This window comes from Saccopteryx bilineata, chromosome 5 (genome assembly GCF_036850765.1).
Source record: "Saccopteryx bilineata isolate mSacBil1 chromosome 5, mSacBil1_pri_phased_curated, whole genome shotgun sequence".
Classification (NCBI taxonomy): Eukaryota; Metazoa; Chordata; class Mammalia; order Chiroptera; family Emballonuridae; genus Saccopteryx; species Saccopteryx bilineata.
In genome coordinates, this window is record NC_089494.1 from 201,282,381 (window position 1) to 201,300,412 (window position 18,032).

The 18,032-nt window shown below is 38.4% G+C and overlaps 1 protein-coding gene and 2 pseudogenes across 1 annotated transcript in view; 2 read left to right on the top strand and 1 right to left on the bottom strand.

Moving 5' to 3' along the window:
* Positions 1-15,209, bottom strand: part of LOC136338112 (uncharacterized) — a 60,315-nt gene extending 45,106 nt beyond the window's left edge. Inside the window, exons 1-4 of the mRNA XM_066280159.1 lie at positions 15,132-15,209; positions 10,293-10,363; positions 3,779-3,875; positions 1,272-1,373 (exon numbers count right to left, since the gene is read on the bottom strand). Of these exons, the coding sequence (XP_066136256.1) occupies positions 1,272-1,373; positions 3,779-3,875; positions 10,293-10,363; positions 15,132-15,209 (348 nt within the window). The remainder of the gene's footprint in view (positions 1-1,271; positions 1,374-3,778; positions 3,876-10,292; positions 10,364-15,131) is intronic.
* Positions 4,248-5,789, top strand: LOC136338430 (large ribosomal subunit protein uL4-like; annotated as a pseudogene).
* LOC136338505 (large ribosomal subunit protein eL27-like) lies at positions 7,903-8,301 on the top strand (annotated as a pseudogene).
* Positions 15,210-18,032: the final 2,823 nt, after the last annotated feature.

Here is an 18,032-nt window from a genome sequence, read left to right on the forward strand (position 1 = left end):
CCCAATACATGAGTTTTATGGGTTCTAGCCCCGGTCAGGGCACATACAAGAATCAAACAATAAATGCATAAATAAGTGGAACAACAAACCAATGTTGTTTTCTTTCTTTCTTTTATCCCTTACTCTCACTCTAAAATCAATTTTTAAAATTTAAAAATAAATTAGGATTATTCATATTACTTAATTCTTTGACTTTATATTTTTATCTTCTTGCTGAAAATCTTGATTCCTAACATTAACTGGATTACTCAAAGTAATTTATTTACCTACATAGCTAACTATATAAGCCAATTTCAGAATTGTAACACCAGTGTTATTACTAACAACGTGACACTTAAAAATAAGTATTTAAATATTTTCAGACCTCACTAGAAATATACAATCGAATTACTATATTTAAAAATCACTTGGAAGTAAATTTTCACTGTTTCTTAAGCCATCATCAACTCAATACATAGTTGGGTTCTTTTTTTTCTTTGAATTTTAGGAATTACTTTTTAAATTAAAAGTTTTTTTATTATGATGAAATATACATAGTATAACATTTGTAATTTTAACGATTTTCAACAGTCTAGTTCAGTGGTATTAAGTATTTATCTACGTTGTTGTGCAACTATCACCACCAATTATCTCTAGAAATTTTTCATCTTCTCAAACCGAAACTCTGTACCCCTTAAATAATAACTCCTCTTCCTCCCCCCTTTTCCAGGCTCTGGCAACCACCATTCTACTTGCTGTCTGTATAAATCTGACTACTCTAGATACCTTATATAAGTGGAATTACATATTTGTCATCTTGTGATTGTCTTATATCACTTAGCAGGGACTACTTTTTAAATATTTAATAGTATTTTAAAATTATCTAAAATATATACATGGTTCCAAAGTCAAATTTATAAAACAAGTTGCATTCAGAGTTTCTCTTCCTAGCCCTCCATCCTTACCATAGGCAACCATTAGAATGTTTTTTATTTATTCTTCCCTTGTACCCCTCTAGCCCACCTTTTTTTTAATACTATAAGCAAATAAATACATATATTTATATCTATTCCATTTTCCTTAAATGGTTGCATATGCAAATTAGTAATAGTATACCATACATACTTTATCTTGATTTATTCACTTACCATGTATCATGAATATCATTAATTATCATTATATGGAGATAAAAGTTCTCAGTTCTTATCTTTGAGCTCTTAACTCATAATACCTAGCTGATTTGACATCTGCAATACTAACAGTGTTTGGGAATACAGTTACAGGTTACATACCATATATTTTCCTAATACTTGCTGAAAATCTGCAGCAACTGCATTTGAAGGAGAAAAATGTTCTTTTGACATCAAAGGATTTTTCAGAAAACTATCACTAACCTGGAGAAATGAATGGAAATATTTAAACTAAATAGATAATTTCAACTAGATAATTACAGAGTTAATGTTTATTTGAAGCCAAGTCTGGCAGAAACCTGAAATAAAAGAAACCACCAGGACATTTCAAGATTTTTGGTGGCAGGTGTCCTTTCTACTTAAAGATGCAGCATTTGTGAAAACTGCTTGCCAATCTTCTCTGCTTCTGTAGTACAGATTATAATCTCATACCATGAGATTGCAGGTGCTTCCTTAATTCTTTGGTATATCTGAGTACTTGAGGGAAAGAGCAGATGTTTACCTCTGGCAAACAAGAAAGACAGGAGTCCATGATATTTTCTAAATAAGTGCTTATTTTTTTCCTCCTGCTCCTATCCTCAAAATCCATTCAATGATAACAAAGCAAGCCCAACTAAATGTCATGATACCATCTTTTAAGCCCTATAGAGCAGGGGTCTCCAAACTACGGCCCGCGGGCCGCATGCGGCCCCCTGAGGTCATTTATCCGGCCCCTGCCGCACTTCCGGAAGGGGCACCTCTTTCATTGGTGGTCAGTGAGAGGAGCATAGTTCCCATTGAAATACTGGTCAGTTTGTTGATTTAAATTTACTTGTTCTTTATTTTAAATATTGTATTTGTTCCCGTTTTGTTTTTTTACTTTAAAATAAGATATGTGCAGTGTGCATAGGGATTTGTTCATAGTTTTTTTTATAGTCCGGCCCTCCAACGGTCTGAGGGACAGTGAACTGGCCCACTGTGTAAAAAGTTTGGGGACCCCTGCTATAGAGTTTTATAGGATTCTTCAAAGTTTCAAGAAGAAATTCTGACATTTGTTTGTACTAAATGTTGTATTCCCAGAGGTAGTGGTAAAAATTATATGGTTAGCAATTTTGTGTTATCTGGTTTTGGAAAGATGGTAAAGTTGGGATGTTTTGTCTTAATGGCAGAGAGAAAAAAAATTAGGGTATAGTCAACTCAATGGCTAACAGTGTTTAGTACCAAGACTCTAACAATTGTCTACGCATAACTGTCATTGCAGAGTGACAATATTAGGCCTTATAACTTTTGATTCTGTATACAGTTATAGTTTGAGCTGTGTTAAAGTAGGTTGGTACACTACATAAATAAAATATATGCATGATTCATAAATGTGACTAAATAATAACTATTAGCAATTAAATAGCTGACTGATTTTTCCATTAATAGTTCTTATTAAAATATTTATCCTGAATTATGTATTTGTAAGTAAAATTGAAGATTAGTATTATTTACTTCTAAAAATCAGATATAAATGTATTGCATGGACCATAAAGTTACCAGAATAATGGTTTTAGCCCTCATCTGTCACTGAGACTGCCTTATACAACGTCTCCTTATTCTGGTTGGAGCTCAAACTCTGGGTGATAGTAAGCACCAGGTGATAGTTATTGAAAAGCTTGATTACCCTTTAAGAAATTTTTTTTTTTTAAAGATTTTATTTATTCATTATAGAGAGGAGAGAGAGAGAGAGAGAAGGGGGGAGGAGCAGGAAGCATCAACTTCCATATGTGCCTTGACTGGGCAAGCCCCTTTAAGAAATTTTTTAAACTGACCTGTGGTGGCGCAGCGGATAAAGCGTCAACCTGGAAACACTGAGGTTGCCGGTTCAAAACCCTGGCTTGCCTGGTCAAGGCACATATGGGGGTTGATGCTTCCTGCTCCTCCCCCTTCTCTCTCTCTCTCTCTCTCTCCCCCCTCTCTAAAATGAATAAATAAAAAAAAAATAAAATAAAAAGAAATTTTTTAAAATTTATTTTATTTAGAAAATTAAATTTAATGGGGTGACATTGATCAATAAGAGTACACAGGTTTCAGGTAAACATCTCCATAGCCTTTAAGAAATTTATAAAATCTCATCTATCTACATAAGTACATATATGTAAGTCTTTTATTTACTATATTTTATATTTGTTGTCAATTTTCAGGTAAAACTTTCCTTAAAGATAGTGTGTCTTGATTAAAAAATTCTTCTATTTAACTTTTAAAATTAATCCATATTTTCTACTGGAAGTGTGTTATATGTAAATTAAATATACATGCTATTGAGAAAGTATTGTAAATATTAGTAAAACTTCATTTCTTTATTTCTAGAGAATAAAATTAATATAAAGAGATTCTAACAGATATGAGTAAATTGTCTTTGCAGATCTAGCTTCAGAGTTGGGGTGGTATGGAAGCAGGAGACAAACGAGGGATAGGGGTAAAAAATCTCTGAAGGTCATTAATTGCTGTGCTTTTTAGATAGATGAATGACCCGCCTTTGCTTAGTAACATTACTACTAATAAACTATAAAATTAAACTGTAAAATAGGGACCTCATAATTTCAGAAATTGCAGAGGTCCTTAAAGTAGTATAAGAAATTACTTACATCTTTAAGAAAAGCAGATGGTGTTACAATGTCCAAAGCATTGTCTGAGGCACATAGGTAAGTGATCCCATCAATAAAGAGACTATGATAGACAAAGCTTTGAAAAGAATACATCAAAAAAATACATTCATTTACATGATAATGTTAAATAAATTAAGCACCTATGCAGCAAATTTAAGTTCATCGTCAAGCTCTCATTAATAGTATAAAAGCTATATAGATAACTTTTATTATCAGAATATTAGAATCTTTCATTTATTTGAAAAACTAAATTATGTTAAAGAAAAAACTATAAAACTTGAATATTTAAAATTATATAAATAAAATATATTACAATAAGGAGAAAATTCATAATCTAATATAGATGTAGAAAATTAATAATCAAACCAAATATTATCACCCATATTCCAAGACTAAATCAAGATTCTGACCAAATAGGGGAGGAATGTGGCCTTGTCCTCTCCACACCATGGTGTGTGCTTGTCCACTGATAATCAGTGTACTCTGAAAAGGAGAATCATCTGGTGAAAGTGTCACTTTTCCTGCTGTGTTCAATATTCCCATTCTACCAGATATTATGAACTGCAAAAACAATAGAGAGCCCAATGCTGTCAGTGAATTGGCAGGCCATCAAACCAGTGCTGAGTCTTATGGGGTTGGCAGAGCTGTGGGCCAAATTCCCAGAGTTCAAGGTGGTAGGACTCATCGTCCTGGCGGCCCTGGCTGCCTCGGCGTCATCAGCACTGGGTATGTCTACATCACATTAAGGAAGTTACTAAACTCCCTTTGGTGGTTGAAGATAAAGTTGAAGGCTACAAGAAAACCAAGGAGGCTGTTGTGCTTCTAAAGAAATATAAGGCCTGTAATGAGATAAAAAAGGTCCATCAATAGATGACTGGATAAAGAAGATGTGGCACATATACACTATGGAATACTACTCAGCCATAAGAAATGATGACATCGGATCATTTACAGCAAAATGGTGGGATCTTGATAACATTATACGAAGTGAAATAAGTAAATCAGAAAAAACCAGGAACTGCATTATTCCATACGTAGGTGGGACATAAAAGTGAGACTAAGAGACATTGATAAGAGTGTGGTGGTTACAAGGGGAGAGGGGAAAGGGAGAGGGGGAGGGGCACAAAGAAAACTAGATAGAAGGTGACAGAGGACAATCTGACTTTGGGTGATGGGTATGCAACATAATTGAACGACAAGATAACCTGGACATGTTATCTTTGAATATATGTATCCTGATTTATTGATGTCGCCCATTAAAAAAATAAAATTATTAAAAAAATTAAAAAAAAAAAGGTCTATGCTTCTCAGCAAATGACAGCTGGCAAGGGCAAATGAGAAACCGTTGTCGCGTCCAGTGCAGGGACCCTGCCATCATCTACAGTGAGGACAATGGTATCATCAAAGCCTTCAGAAACATCCCTGGAATTACTCTGCTTAATGTAAGCAAACTGGACATTTTGAAACTTGCTACTGGTGGGCATGTGGGCTGTTTCTGCATTTGTACTGTAAGTGCTTTCTGCAAATTAGATGATCCGTGTGGCACTTGGAGTAAAGCTGCCGCCTTGAGGGGTAACACGCACAAGATGCTTGGTATTGACCTTAGCAGAATTTTGAAAAGCCCAGGAATCCAAAGAGCCTTCCAAGAACCACACAATTAGATTTGCTGTAGGGTCCAGAGAAGAATCCACTGAAAAACCTGAAATCACATTGAAGCTAAACCTGCATTCAAAGACCATGTACTGGAACACCATTCTTTGCCAAGCCAAGAACCAACAAGCTTGGTGGATAAAGTGCTAGAATTCCAATCAGGTAAGAATAGGGTTCCAGGCAAGGAGTCTATGGTGGGGAAGAAAGAAAATAAGGCTGTTGATGTTATGAAACAGAAGCCTTTGGTGGGAAAAAAGGCTGCAGCTACCAACAAACCCACAGCTGAGAAGAAGCCCGCAGAAAAGAACCCACCACAGAAGAGAAGACACCTGTAGCATAAACTAAATTTATTTATTCCACAAAGGTCAAGTCACTGTGAATAGCTAATTTTGAAAAAAAAACCTGTCAAAGGCAGTGAGAAAAAAAAAGAATGCTATGTTCACTGATTTTTATTATCCTTATAGTTTTAGGTAGACATATTCAATTGTGGCACTTCTTGGCTTTCTATCATGGTAGATTAGAATTTAAAAGTTGTAAACTGCCAATATCAAACATTCAGGAGAACAGAAGGAGTTGGGGAGGAGGAATTAAACTCCTCTATAGTATGTAAAAGTGTACTTATCCTGACCACTCCAACTTCTAGACCTTCTGTGCCTTCTCACAGTCACATGTTAGGAGGCTAGAAGACTCTTGGAAAGTGCCTACACCTTTACTGCCCAACAATCCAGAAAATGTAAGGATATGGCAACAAAAATAGTCACTTGGTGCCTAGGCTTTAATTTAGTTGTTTTGAACACTTTATATTCAAATAGTTAACAGGCAACAGACCTGGTCAAATGCTAAATTGGATATAAATGAGAATGAGGGATCTCAGAAACAGGGAGAAAAGACAATACTATATACAGAAAATGGTGTCCTTGTAATATAAACCCTTTGGCTCTTGCTGGGTAGCTCAGTTGGGTAGAGTGTAGTCCCGATAAGCCAAGGTTGTAGGTTCAATCCCTGGTCAGGGCACATACAAGAACCAAGCAATGAATGCATAAATAAGTGGAATAACAAATTGATGTTTCTCTCTCTTCTTTAAATCAATAAATTAAATCCTTCATATCATATCATGACTATACTAAGCTATAATTTTCTTTTTGTATTTTTCCAAAGTTAGAAGCAAGGAGGTAGTCAGACGTCCTGCATGCCTTACCAGGATCCACCTGGCATGCCCACCAGGGGGCGATGCTCTGGCCATCTGGGGTGTTGCTCCGATGCAAATGGAGCCATTCTAGCACCTGAGGTGGAGGCCATGGATCTATCGTCAGCACTCCAATGGAGCCTTGGCTGCGAGAAGGGAACAGAGAGAGAGAGAAAGGAGAGAAGGAAGAGTGGAGAAGCAGATAGGTGCTCCTCCTGTGTGCCCTGACCAGGAATCGAACCCGGGACTTCCATACATCAGGCTGACGCTCTACTGCTGAGCCAACTGGTCAAGGCCAAGCTACAAATATTTTTAATGATAATATTGATTTATACACAAAATCCCCACTTGGAAAATATTTTTATTTCTAACTTGTGAGGAATCTTTGCTGAAAAAGTTGCTAATTCTACTATCTCTCTGAAAGTTATATATGTGATTTGAAATAAATTGATAAGGGATATAAAAGGAGATATTTTAAATCTTGCTTAGTATGTTATTAGTAGTAACATTCAGAAACCATCTTTAAATGTTAAAAAAAATACCCTGGTGGGTTGGCTCACTGGATACAGCATTGGCACAAAGTGCAGACGTCCCAGGTTCAATCCCTAGTCAGGGCACACATGAGAGGTGACCATCTGCTTCTCTTCCCTTCCCTCTCTCCCTTCTCTCTCTCTTTCCCTCTTGCAGCCAGTGTCTCAAATGGTTTGAGTGTTGGCCAAGGCAATGAGTATAGCTTGGTTGGTCCAAGCAATGGCCTTAGGTGCTGAGGATAGCTTAGTTGATTTGAGCATCAGCCCCAGATAGGAGTTGCCAGGTAGATCCTTGTCAGGGCGCATGTGGGAGTCTGTCTCTCTATATCCTCCCCTCTCACTTAAAAAAAAGTTTAAAAATCTTGAATATCTGATGTCCAGGATATACTGTTAACTGACAAAAGCAAGGTAGAGAAAATTGTGTATTATATACAATCATTTATCTATCATTGTCAGATGCTGCTAAGGGAAGTACAAATGTATGTGTGTCTCTTAAAGAAAAGAAAAGATTAAGAAAATGATAAACTAAAAACTTATTCTAAATAATTACCTATATATGGGAAGACAAAGGGCAGTGTGGACAGGAAAGGAATGAAAATTAGACTTCTCAGAGGAGACCTGTTTTGAAGACTTGACTTTGGAACCATATAATTTTGCATAATTATAAAATGTTAATTTTATAATTAAAAAAATAAAAACAAGCCTTTTTGCAGTAGGCTCAAATGGCTGCTGTTGGAATGGGCAAGTTTATGACAGCTGGGAAGGTGGTGCTAGTCCTGGCTGGACACTACTCTGGATGCAAAGCGGTCATTGTGCAGAACACGGACCGTGGCACCTTGGACTGCCCCTACAGCCATGCTCTGGGGGCTGGAATTGACTGCTAGCCTCACAAAGTGACAGCTGCAATGGGCAAGAAGAAAACTGCCAAGAGGTCAAAGGTCAAGTCTTTTGTGAAAGTTTATAACTAAAATCACCTCGTGCCCACAAGGTACTCTGTGGCTATCCCCTTGGACAAAACTATAGCTAATAAGGATGTCTTCAGAGACCCTGCTCTGAAATGGACGGCCAAGGTTAAGTTTGAAGAGAGGTATACCACCAGCAGGAACAAATGGTTCTTCCAGAAGCTGGGGTTTTAGATCTTTCTTTCTTTGTTTTAATCATTACAAATCCAAAAAAAGGAAAAGAAAAAAATGAAGTTAACTTCATACTGAATAACTCAAGCAAGACGTGGTGCTATGGTTCCTATGGTATTGGTGGAAGTTGTCAGATTCTGGATATACTTGGAAAGTAGAGGCAACAGGATTTGTTGATGGCTTGAATATGGATGTAAAAGAGAGAAAAGTCAAGAATCATAAAGGTTTTAGGTCTGAGAAACTGGAAAGGTGATATATGGAAGACTGCAGGAGGAGGCTCAGTTTTAGATGCAAGTTTGAGATGCCTATCAGACATCTAACAGAGATGTGGAATGAGCAGCTGACCAAATGAGTTTGCATTTCAGGGAAGTGGTCCTCAAAAGATTCAAATTAGAATGTGCAATACAGGTAAGCACATTGCAGATGAGGAAAGTGAAATCATTTAAAAAAAATCATTCCTGCTAATAAGTGAAAACAAAACTAAGATATCGTCATTTTGCAACCTCCAATACATTAATGGCTCTAAGGTGTAGACCAGGGGTAGTCAACCTTTTTATACCTACTGCCCACTTTTGTATCACTGTTAGTAGTAAACTTTTCTAACCGCCCACTGGTTCCACAATAATGGTGATTTATAAAGTAGGAAAGTAATTTTACTTTATAAAATTTATAAAGCAGACTTATAGCAAGTTAAAGCATATAATAATAATTACTTACCAAGTACTTTATGTTGGATTTTTGCTAAATTTGGCAGAATAAATATTTATAAAACAACTTACTACAGTTAAATCTATCTTTTTATTTATACTTTGGTTGCTCCGCTACCGCCCACCATGAAAGCAGGATCGCGCCTGACCTGTGGTGGCGCAGTGGATAAAGCGTCGACCTGGAAATGCTGAGGTTGCCGGTTCGAAACCCTGGGCTTGCCTGGTCAAGGCACATATGGGAGTTGATGCTTCCAGCTCCTCCTCCCCCTTCTCTCTCTCTCTGTCTCTCCTCTCTCTCTAAAATGAATAATAATAATAAAAAAAAATGCTGGAACGCCCACTAGTGGGTGGTAGGGACCAGGATGACTACCACTGGTGTAGACAGTGTCAAAAGGAGGTATAGGCAGATATGTACCATCTGATGAAAAAATGCATAGTCTTACCAAAGGGATCAAGCCTCCTGGTCCAGATGCTTGGAACATGGTGAGCTGCATTTTGAGTATGCAACCAGCAAACCTAAGACTGTGGGAAACTCTATGGGTTCTTCAACAATAAATTGTAAGGATGGGATAGGAATAGAGGGGCAAATAGGTAGGTTAAAGAGATTTAAATAACACCAAAATAAAAAATGGGCAGTATTGGGCTCTAATATCTGAGGTACAGATTTAGGTCCTGAGGCAGTGAAGAAATAGGATAAATGACTTCAACAAAAGTTGGAATGGTGATTGATCTGGGGGAGAAGGAAGAAGCTGTGAATGAACAGGGACATATGGTGGTGAATTTTAGGGGTAGTTGGCACTGTTCTATTTTTTGGGATTAGGTGGCAGCTGCAGCTGGTAAGGGAGTTCCCTTGTAAAATTTCATAAAGCTATACATTTGCTTAATGTGGTTTTTGTATTTTTAAAAATTCTTTTGCCTGACCAGATGGTGGTACAGTGGAAAGAGTGCCAGCCTTGGACGCTGAGGACCCAGGTTTGAAACCCCAAGGTTGCCAGCTTGAGCGTGGGCTCATCAGCTTGAGTGCGGGGTTACAGGCTTAAACGTGGGATCACAGACATGACCCCATGGTCACAGCTTGAGCCCAAAGGTCGCTGCCTTGAAGCCCAAGGTCACTGGCTTAAGCAAGGGGTCATTGGCTTGGTTAGAGTCCCCTAGTCAAGGCATGTATGAGAAGAAATTAATGAACAACTAAAGTGCCGGAACTATGAGTTGATGCTTCCCATCTCTCTCTCTTTCTGTGTCTCTCTTTGTCTAAAAGAAAGAAAGAAAAAATAGAATATGCCTTACCTTCCCATTTGAACTGTGGTCTTTGGTTCAGCTTTAAGAAGCACTAGTCTAAGCACTGTTGCTGCTGTTTCCTAAAAATAAATTGTCAGCATTTACTTTGTAGAAGATTGTAGTGTTTTTCATTGTTCCTCTCCTAAATTTATTTACATTCTGATTAGTTTATTAAGGGACAACTCTACTAGGAGAACTAATGGGTGGTTATTCATAATCCATGGTAAGAGGCAACTTATGAAATAAATATTCATATAAATATTCAGATTCATTTGAATCTGAAGGAAAATATTAAAATTACATAAATATATACTGTGTATATACATACAAGTGTGCAAATACGCTTTGTACTAGATAACCTTATTTTTACAGTCATAATTTACATATGGCTTCAAGGCTAGGAAGCACTATCTAAAAATATCTTTTCAGTGACTTCTAGTCACATGAAACTATAAATAAAATGTTAATGGGTTAAAAGTATTCAGTTCTTATTTTCTGAAGACCCTGTCTTTTTTTTAAGATAAACATATTTATTCACTATTACTCACTGATCTTTTTCTATAAAACATATAGTACTGAGATCTTAGACCTGTTTCTTATACGGCTCATTCTTTGTTTAAAATTTGTAAGATGTTACAATTATCCAGAATATCTTAAATACAGTCAACTGTATGCAATTCCATTACTTCCTTTAGAAGTGTGAAAGGAACCTGAAAGTTACCTAAGAAAACTTGCATAGCCACACTCTTAATGAACTCTTCCACTTGCACAAAACGGCATTTAAAATAAAAACTTTTTGGGAGATTAACCCTTATTATTATTATTATTTAAAATTTATTTATTATTATTATTTATTTATTTATTCATTTTTAGAGAGGAGAGAGAGACAGAGAGGGAGAGAGAGGTGAGAGAGACAGAGAGAGAGAAGGGGGGAGGAGCTGGAAGCATCAACTCCCATATGTGCCTTGACCAGGCAAGCCCAGGGTTTCGAACCGGCGACCTCAGCATTTCCAGGTCGATGCTTTATTCATTGTGCCACCACAGGTCAGGCTAACCCTTATTATTAATGAAAGAGTAAAGCTTGAAGTTCTTGGTATTGCCTGAAAAATCCAGGTGGGATTCTCTAGGGAAGGATTTCCTAAGAAACATGAAAAATTAAGGAAATATATGAATTTTCAGTTACTCTGTTATCATCACTGAACATATTCCTTTAGCTTTTCCCACATGTTTTGTTTAAATAGCATAATCAATGAAATAATAGCAAAATTTGAAACAAAGCAAATGGCAACATGAGGCAGTAAAAGAGTGACAAACTGGGCTCTAGTTCTGTTTTTGGAATTAAAGTGTTACACAGCTTAAGAAAGAGACCTGTCTGGGTCTGTTTCTTTGTGTGAAGGATGAAGGAATTAGGCATGATCATCTCTAGGATCCTGTCTAGCTCTAAGACTCTGTAATAGCAATTGACTTGATCTCATGACTGAGCTTTGGTAGGTACTAATATTTTTCTAATGAACATAAAATATTTGTGACATTAATATTTAGTATTGAGCCTGACCTGTGGTGGCGCAGTGGATAAAGTGTCAACCTGGAAAAACTGAGGTTGCCGGTTCAAAACCCTGGCTTGCCTGGTCAAGGCACATATGGGAGTCGATGCTTCCTGCTCCTCCCCCTTCTCTCTCTCTATCTCCCCCCTCCTCTCTAAAATAAATAAATTAATTAATTAAAAAAATATTTAGTATTGAAAAAAGACATGATGGAACTGTCCTTTATTTTTTCTTTTTATTGAATTTATTGGGGTGATATTGGTTAATAAAATTACTGTATATAGATTTCAGGTGTGCAATTCTATAATACATCATCTGTAATTGTATTATGTGTTCACCATCCCAAAATCAGGTCTCCTTCCATCACCATTTATCCTCCCATTTATCATTACCTATTCTACCTCCCCCCATCTCCCCTTCCCACTGGTAATTTCACTTAGCATAGAGTTGTCCTTTAAAGCAGTGGTTTTCAATTGCTGGTCCGTGGACTGGTGCCGGTTCACAAAAGAGTTAACCACCCTGTTAATTGTATGAAGAAGATTATAGAGTTTATAATCACACTCTTTCACGGAGCAGCATGAAATTCCTGGCATCAGACCGTGGCCCAGCAATTGAGAACCACTGGTTTAAAGCACCTTGTTGTCCCTTTCCTTGTCCCTGGTCACCTTTGGGACAGCAGTTGTTCTAAACCTTTAATCCTTTCCTCTGACTGCACTGCTCCACCCACTTCCACTTTCTTATTCCTGTATGCTTCATAAAGAGGTCATTGGGCTTAGGAACTCTTTCAACTTTGTCTCTCTCTTCTTAATTAATTAAACATTTATTGAGAATCTGCTATGTAAAGACAGAGATGAAGACAGTCTCTGTTCTGAAAAAGTCTGACAGCAGAGACAAACAAGTAAAAGAAGATTCTAATTAATCCTGGTAAGTAGTTTGGGCATAGAGAAGTCTTCAAGGGAAATTGAGGAAAGTCTCAAAGCGCAGAAGAGTTTATATTGCTAAAAAGTGGAGACAAGTGGGTTCCAGGAAGAGGGGAGAGGGGGCAAAAGGAGAGCCTGGTGAGAATGGAGAACAGCATGAAAGTCAGGGTAGCTAAAGCACAAATATGTGGGGAAAGAGGAGATAATTAATCATGGGACCAATCGAGCTATCCTCAGCGCCTGAGGCCATGCTCCAAAGCAGAGAGCTACTGGCTGCAGGAGACTAAGAGGGAAAGAAGGGGATGACGGAGGGGGAGAGAAACAGATGGTTGCTTCTCTTGTGTGCCCTGACTGGAATCGAACCTGGGAGATGCTCTATCCACTGAGCATTATGGCTCTAAATTCTTGAAAGGATGATCTAACTTCACTCTTCTTACTCCCATTTACCTGGCTGAATGCAATCTGGCATCTTGGCTTCTGTTTTTACCAGTTCTGGCAAAATGCTAAGGTCACTTAACCATCTCCTAACTGTCAAGTCCAATGAATACCTTTTAGATCTTGTTCAACTTCTCTGGGGCAGGAAAATCTTGTAACTTAATTTTCTTGGCTTTCAGGATCTCATTGCTCTCATTTGGTGACTCACCTATTTATTGTGTTCTTAAACAGTGTTCTGCCTTTTGGTCCTCTTCTCATTCTATCCTTTTCTTGGGCAATCTTACCCACTTTTATCTTCAACTGTTAGCCCTGACCCTCTGAATACTACCTATTGAACATCTTTATCACTTAATGCTTTTGGGAATAGGCGGAGAAACAAATACACAAATAGATGGGCCATTTCCAACAGGCAACAACATTGAATGTGTCCCAAACTGTACTCTCCTCCCTTGCATTTCCTGACTCCCTCCCCCACAATCCTATTACTCCATCTGTAGTTTCTATCTTGTTAACTAATACCTAAGGAAAAAAATGACAAATCATCACATTGTATATACTTAAACCTATACAATGTTATATATCAATTTTATCTCAATAAAGCTGGGGAGGGGGAAGAAAATTAAGACTCATCCTAGGCATGCCCTTGTTACTTACTCCTGAGGATTAGCTTTATAAAGTCTTTTTTTAGGATCTGCCCCTCCTTTCTATCTGCACTGTCATTGCCTCAGTTCAGGCCCTTTTATCATCCACATAAACTATACTACCCTAACTAGTTCTTTCTCCTTCATTCCACCTTCTGAACTATAACCAGACCAAAAGTTACCAGATCTGATCTGGAATCAGATCATGCAATTCCTTTCTTTATATTCAATTGCTTCCCAGTTTCTGTAGGATAAGAAAACAAAATGAATATAGGACCCTTCACTAACTGTCCTCTGCCTATCTTTCTGACCCCATTTTTATCCTCTACATACTAGGACCTGGTACTCTAACCCTACTCAGGTTTTTGAAGTTGGCGGTTTCCTCTGCACAGAATCCTTATTTCCCTTTCCTATGCTAGGCTAAGACGAACTCTTCTTTTAAAAATTATTATAAATTACTTTTTATTGAGATAAAATTGGTATACATTATATCTATTTCAGGTGTACATTACAATTTCATATATGTATGCACTACATAGATCAGCATTGTAAGTTTAGTTACTATCCATCACCGTACAATTGACCCCTTTCATCCATTTTGTCTTCCTGCTAATTTGTTCTTTTTATCTATGAATTTGTTTTTGTTTTGTTTGTTGTTTTAGACTCCACATGTTATTTGTCTTTCTCTAACTCTTATAAGGTTTCTTACCCAAGCACCCTAACATCGCTTCCTCCATGGCCAGTGAGCAGCCACCTATCCTGAATGTTGCAGGAACAGTCTTGACCTACCTCTACTGAAATACTTTTTACACGGTAGGACACCTGTATGCAGCCCTTGGATAAAAACAGACAATGAGCTCATCAAGCCACAACTCCAGGTGCCCTCTTCTGTTCATTGCTGCATTCCCCACCCCTTTAACCAACTACCATTATACAACTAACACAAGTTCCATAAGAGTGTGTTCAGCTGCGAGTCATTTCTCCGTAGGGGAGAGAAAACCGTCAAGGAAAGCCCTTAAAGAGTCCCCGGAATTGTACGGGGCTGCTAATTACCGCCACCGGAGTCGCGTGTAGCACAACCCCAGCCTCTAGATGGCGCACGTGCAGCTCCGCTGGTCTGGAGCTGGAGAGCCTCCCGCCGGGCACCACCGCCTCGCAGGCTCGGCCGCGCACGGGGGCGGGGCCTCTCGTCCCACCCCTTGGCCAGTTCCCGGCCGCCCGCAGCGCCGCGTCCTGATAGGGGAGCTCCGCAGGCACCATCGTTCAAAAGCAGAAAGCGCGAAGGCCGTGGTGACGACTTAAGGGTACCTGATAGGAGCCGCCACTCAAGGCCAGATCCGCTAGGATCACTCGGCCATTAGCAATGCAGCTGTAGGTGATCGTCATAGTGGGCGGGCCAGCGACGGAAAAGTTCCCGCCGGACCTAACCGCCCGCGACAGCCTCAAGGCAGTGAAGGGGGCTGGGCTCTGGGGGAGGGCGGAGCCTGCGCATGCGCGAAGAGCAACTGATTGGCAGGTCGGGAGGTGGGGCTATTTCTTGCCAGGGTGGAGCCAGGCCTGTGATGAGCGGGAGGGGTCCGAAGTGGGCGGTCTCTGGAAAAACTGGCTTTGGGTGAGTGCAGCCGTTCTTTGTGGTCATTTAAAAAATCATTTAAAAGTCAGTTTAATTCAAAGTGCCCACCGGCACAAAATTCTTTCACAGTTTAACACATGTAAAATATAGACCTTGATTTAAAATAAAAATTTATTAATTAACTCAACAAGCATTGGTTGAGCTCTCACTATGTGTTCAGTGCCTTATTAACAAGTATCATAGCTGCAGGTTTCTGACTCTTACTTAGAGAGTTCATGTTCTAGAAGTGGTTACAGAGGCACCTGCAGATAAATGCCAATCACAAGTGATATATATGTCTGTGTGTGCTGTGATGGAAAGATAAACTAAATTGCGGAAGCTGGAGGGGAGGCAGTTCATCCTTGGGAGGGGGAGCAAAGCATTTCAAAGTCACTGTCTGACTTAGATTGTCATTCTCTAAATGGGAAGGAAAGGTAGAATAATCTAAGCAGAGGGAACAGTTTTGAAAGGCTTGAAGGAAGACAGGAGGGTTTAAGGCAGTGGTTCTCAAACTTTTTGAAGTCAGGGAGCATTTAAAATCCTACAAATAATTGTAGGCGCATGTATGGCCAGTATCCACGGCCACCATCACAGCCGCCTGGCCAGTGCAGGTTCGCATTTGATTCAAACAGAAGGTAATGAAACAATGAAGCCAAGAACTGGGGGGGGGGGGGGCATTAGCTTTAATCCTAGCTTGCACCTGGCTGGCAAGAAATACACACAGTGGGAAAACACTTCCCTTTCCATTTAGGGCTCCCAAAGCCACTGACTTATCCAAGTTTCCTAGAATAAAGGTTTCTACCTCACCAGCCTTATTCTCCTCTGTTCCCCATCTCCTTCCCTCTGCACAAACTGGCTTCTCCTTTAGAACTCTGCCATCTTGGCTGCACCGCCTCTCCTCCACGTGGCCTTTCTCTGCTCTCCTCTCTAATGCTAATCTCAGGAACTGAGAGAGCAAGCTCCCGGTCTGCTCCATTTTATAATGTAGAAGTCAAAACATTTAATCCAATATACAAACAAGGAAGTCTCTGATACAAAGTCACTTAGGGTGGGAAAGGCTTAGTCTTAAAACTAAGCCTTAGGGTATAACAACCCTGCCTGCTTATAGCCTGTCCCCCACACCCAATGCAAACTATAAGCAAGCAAACCTATATATCATATTTACAAACTAACTTGACCAACAGCGCACTATATACACATTTCTGAGAAATACGTTATAATAATTAAGTCAAATATTAAAGAAAAAAATAAAGTCCAAGCATGCTTTTATGGTAATTAAATGAAATAAATACAAAATTAAATTTATTCTGACATTATAAAAACATTTTATGTTATATTTTTTGAGTTATGCTTTTTAGAATTTGTAAAAAGAAGGGGTTAAAAAATAAAAAAAATGACAAGTTATCGTTTTATATATACGGTCTACCGGAAAGTTCTGTCCGTTTTTGGAATAAAACAAAATACAAATTTTTCTTACCGTCAATAAACTTTATTAAATAATATAATTGCCATTATTATTAATGGTTTCTTGCCAGCGTGAGGGCAATTTGTATATCCCATTTTTGAAAAATGTTTTATCTTTTGATGCAAAAAATTGAACCAGTGCTTGTTTGATATCTTCTTTATTTTTGAATTTTTTGGCTTCAAAAAATTTTGTAAGGACAAAAACAAGTGATAGTCAGAGGGAGCTAAGTCCGGGGAATATGGTGGATGCGACAGAATTTCCCAGCCTCGTTCTGCAATTTTTTGACGAGTCCCCAAAGTAACATGTGGCCTGGCATTATCATGATGCAGTATGATGTTCTTCCTATTGAACATCGCCGGCCTCTTTTCTTGGACTGCTGTCTTTAAATTATCCAGTTGCTGACAATACTTCTTCAAATTGAGCTTTTCGTTTGGTTTTAAAAGCTCATAATGTATTGGTCCTCGAATGTCCTACCATATACACAACATTCTCTTATTCAGAGTCAAATTTGGTTTAGAGGTGGAAGGACTAGGTTTTCTGGGTTTACAATATGCCCTTTTTTTAACGATGTTTTCGTAGGTAATTCACTTTTCATCCCCAGTTATCATCCGGTTCAAGAAGGGCTTGATTTTGTTCTGAGCAAGCAGAGATGTGCATATGATGACTCGATCATCCAAATTCTTCTGACTTAATTCATGTGGCACCCATCTTGAATATTTTCAAACCAATCCTATCTTCCGAATATGGTCAAAATGGTTTGCTGAGCTGAATTAAGCCTTTCTGTGATCTCCGATGTTGTCAGAAAAGGATCTTGCTCCAACTTGGTCTTAACAACATCATCATCGATCAAAGATGGTCGCCCAGAACGTGGCTTATCAGAAAGGTCAAAATCACCTGTTTTGAATTTTTTGAACCATTTTTTGCATGTTCTATCAAAAACTGTACCTTCACCAAACACTTTCAATAAATTTCTACATGCTTCTTGTAGCATTTCTTCCTTGTTGAAATTCGTAAAAATTACAGTGGCGTAAATGAACTTTATCAGTAGCCATGGGTACACTATCGCTTCACACATAAGACTAACGTGAATCAACTTTGTTTTAGTTAATTTGCTACGTCAGTATGTATACAG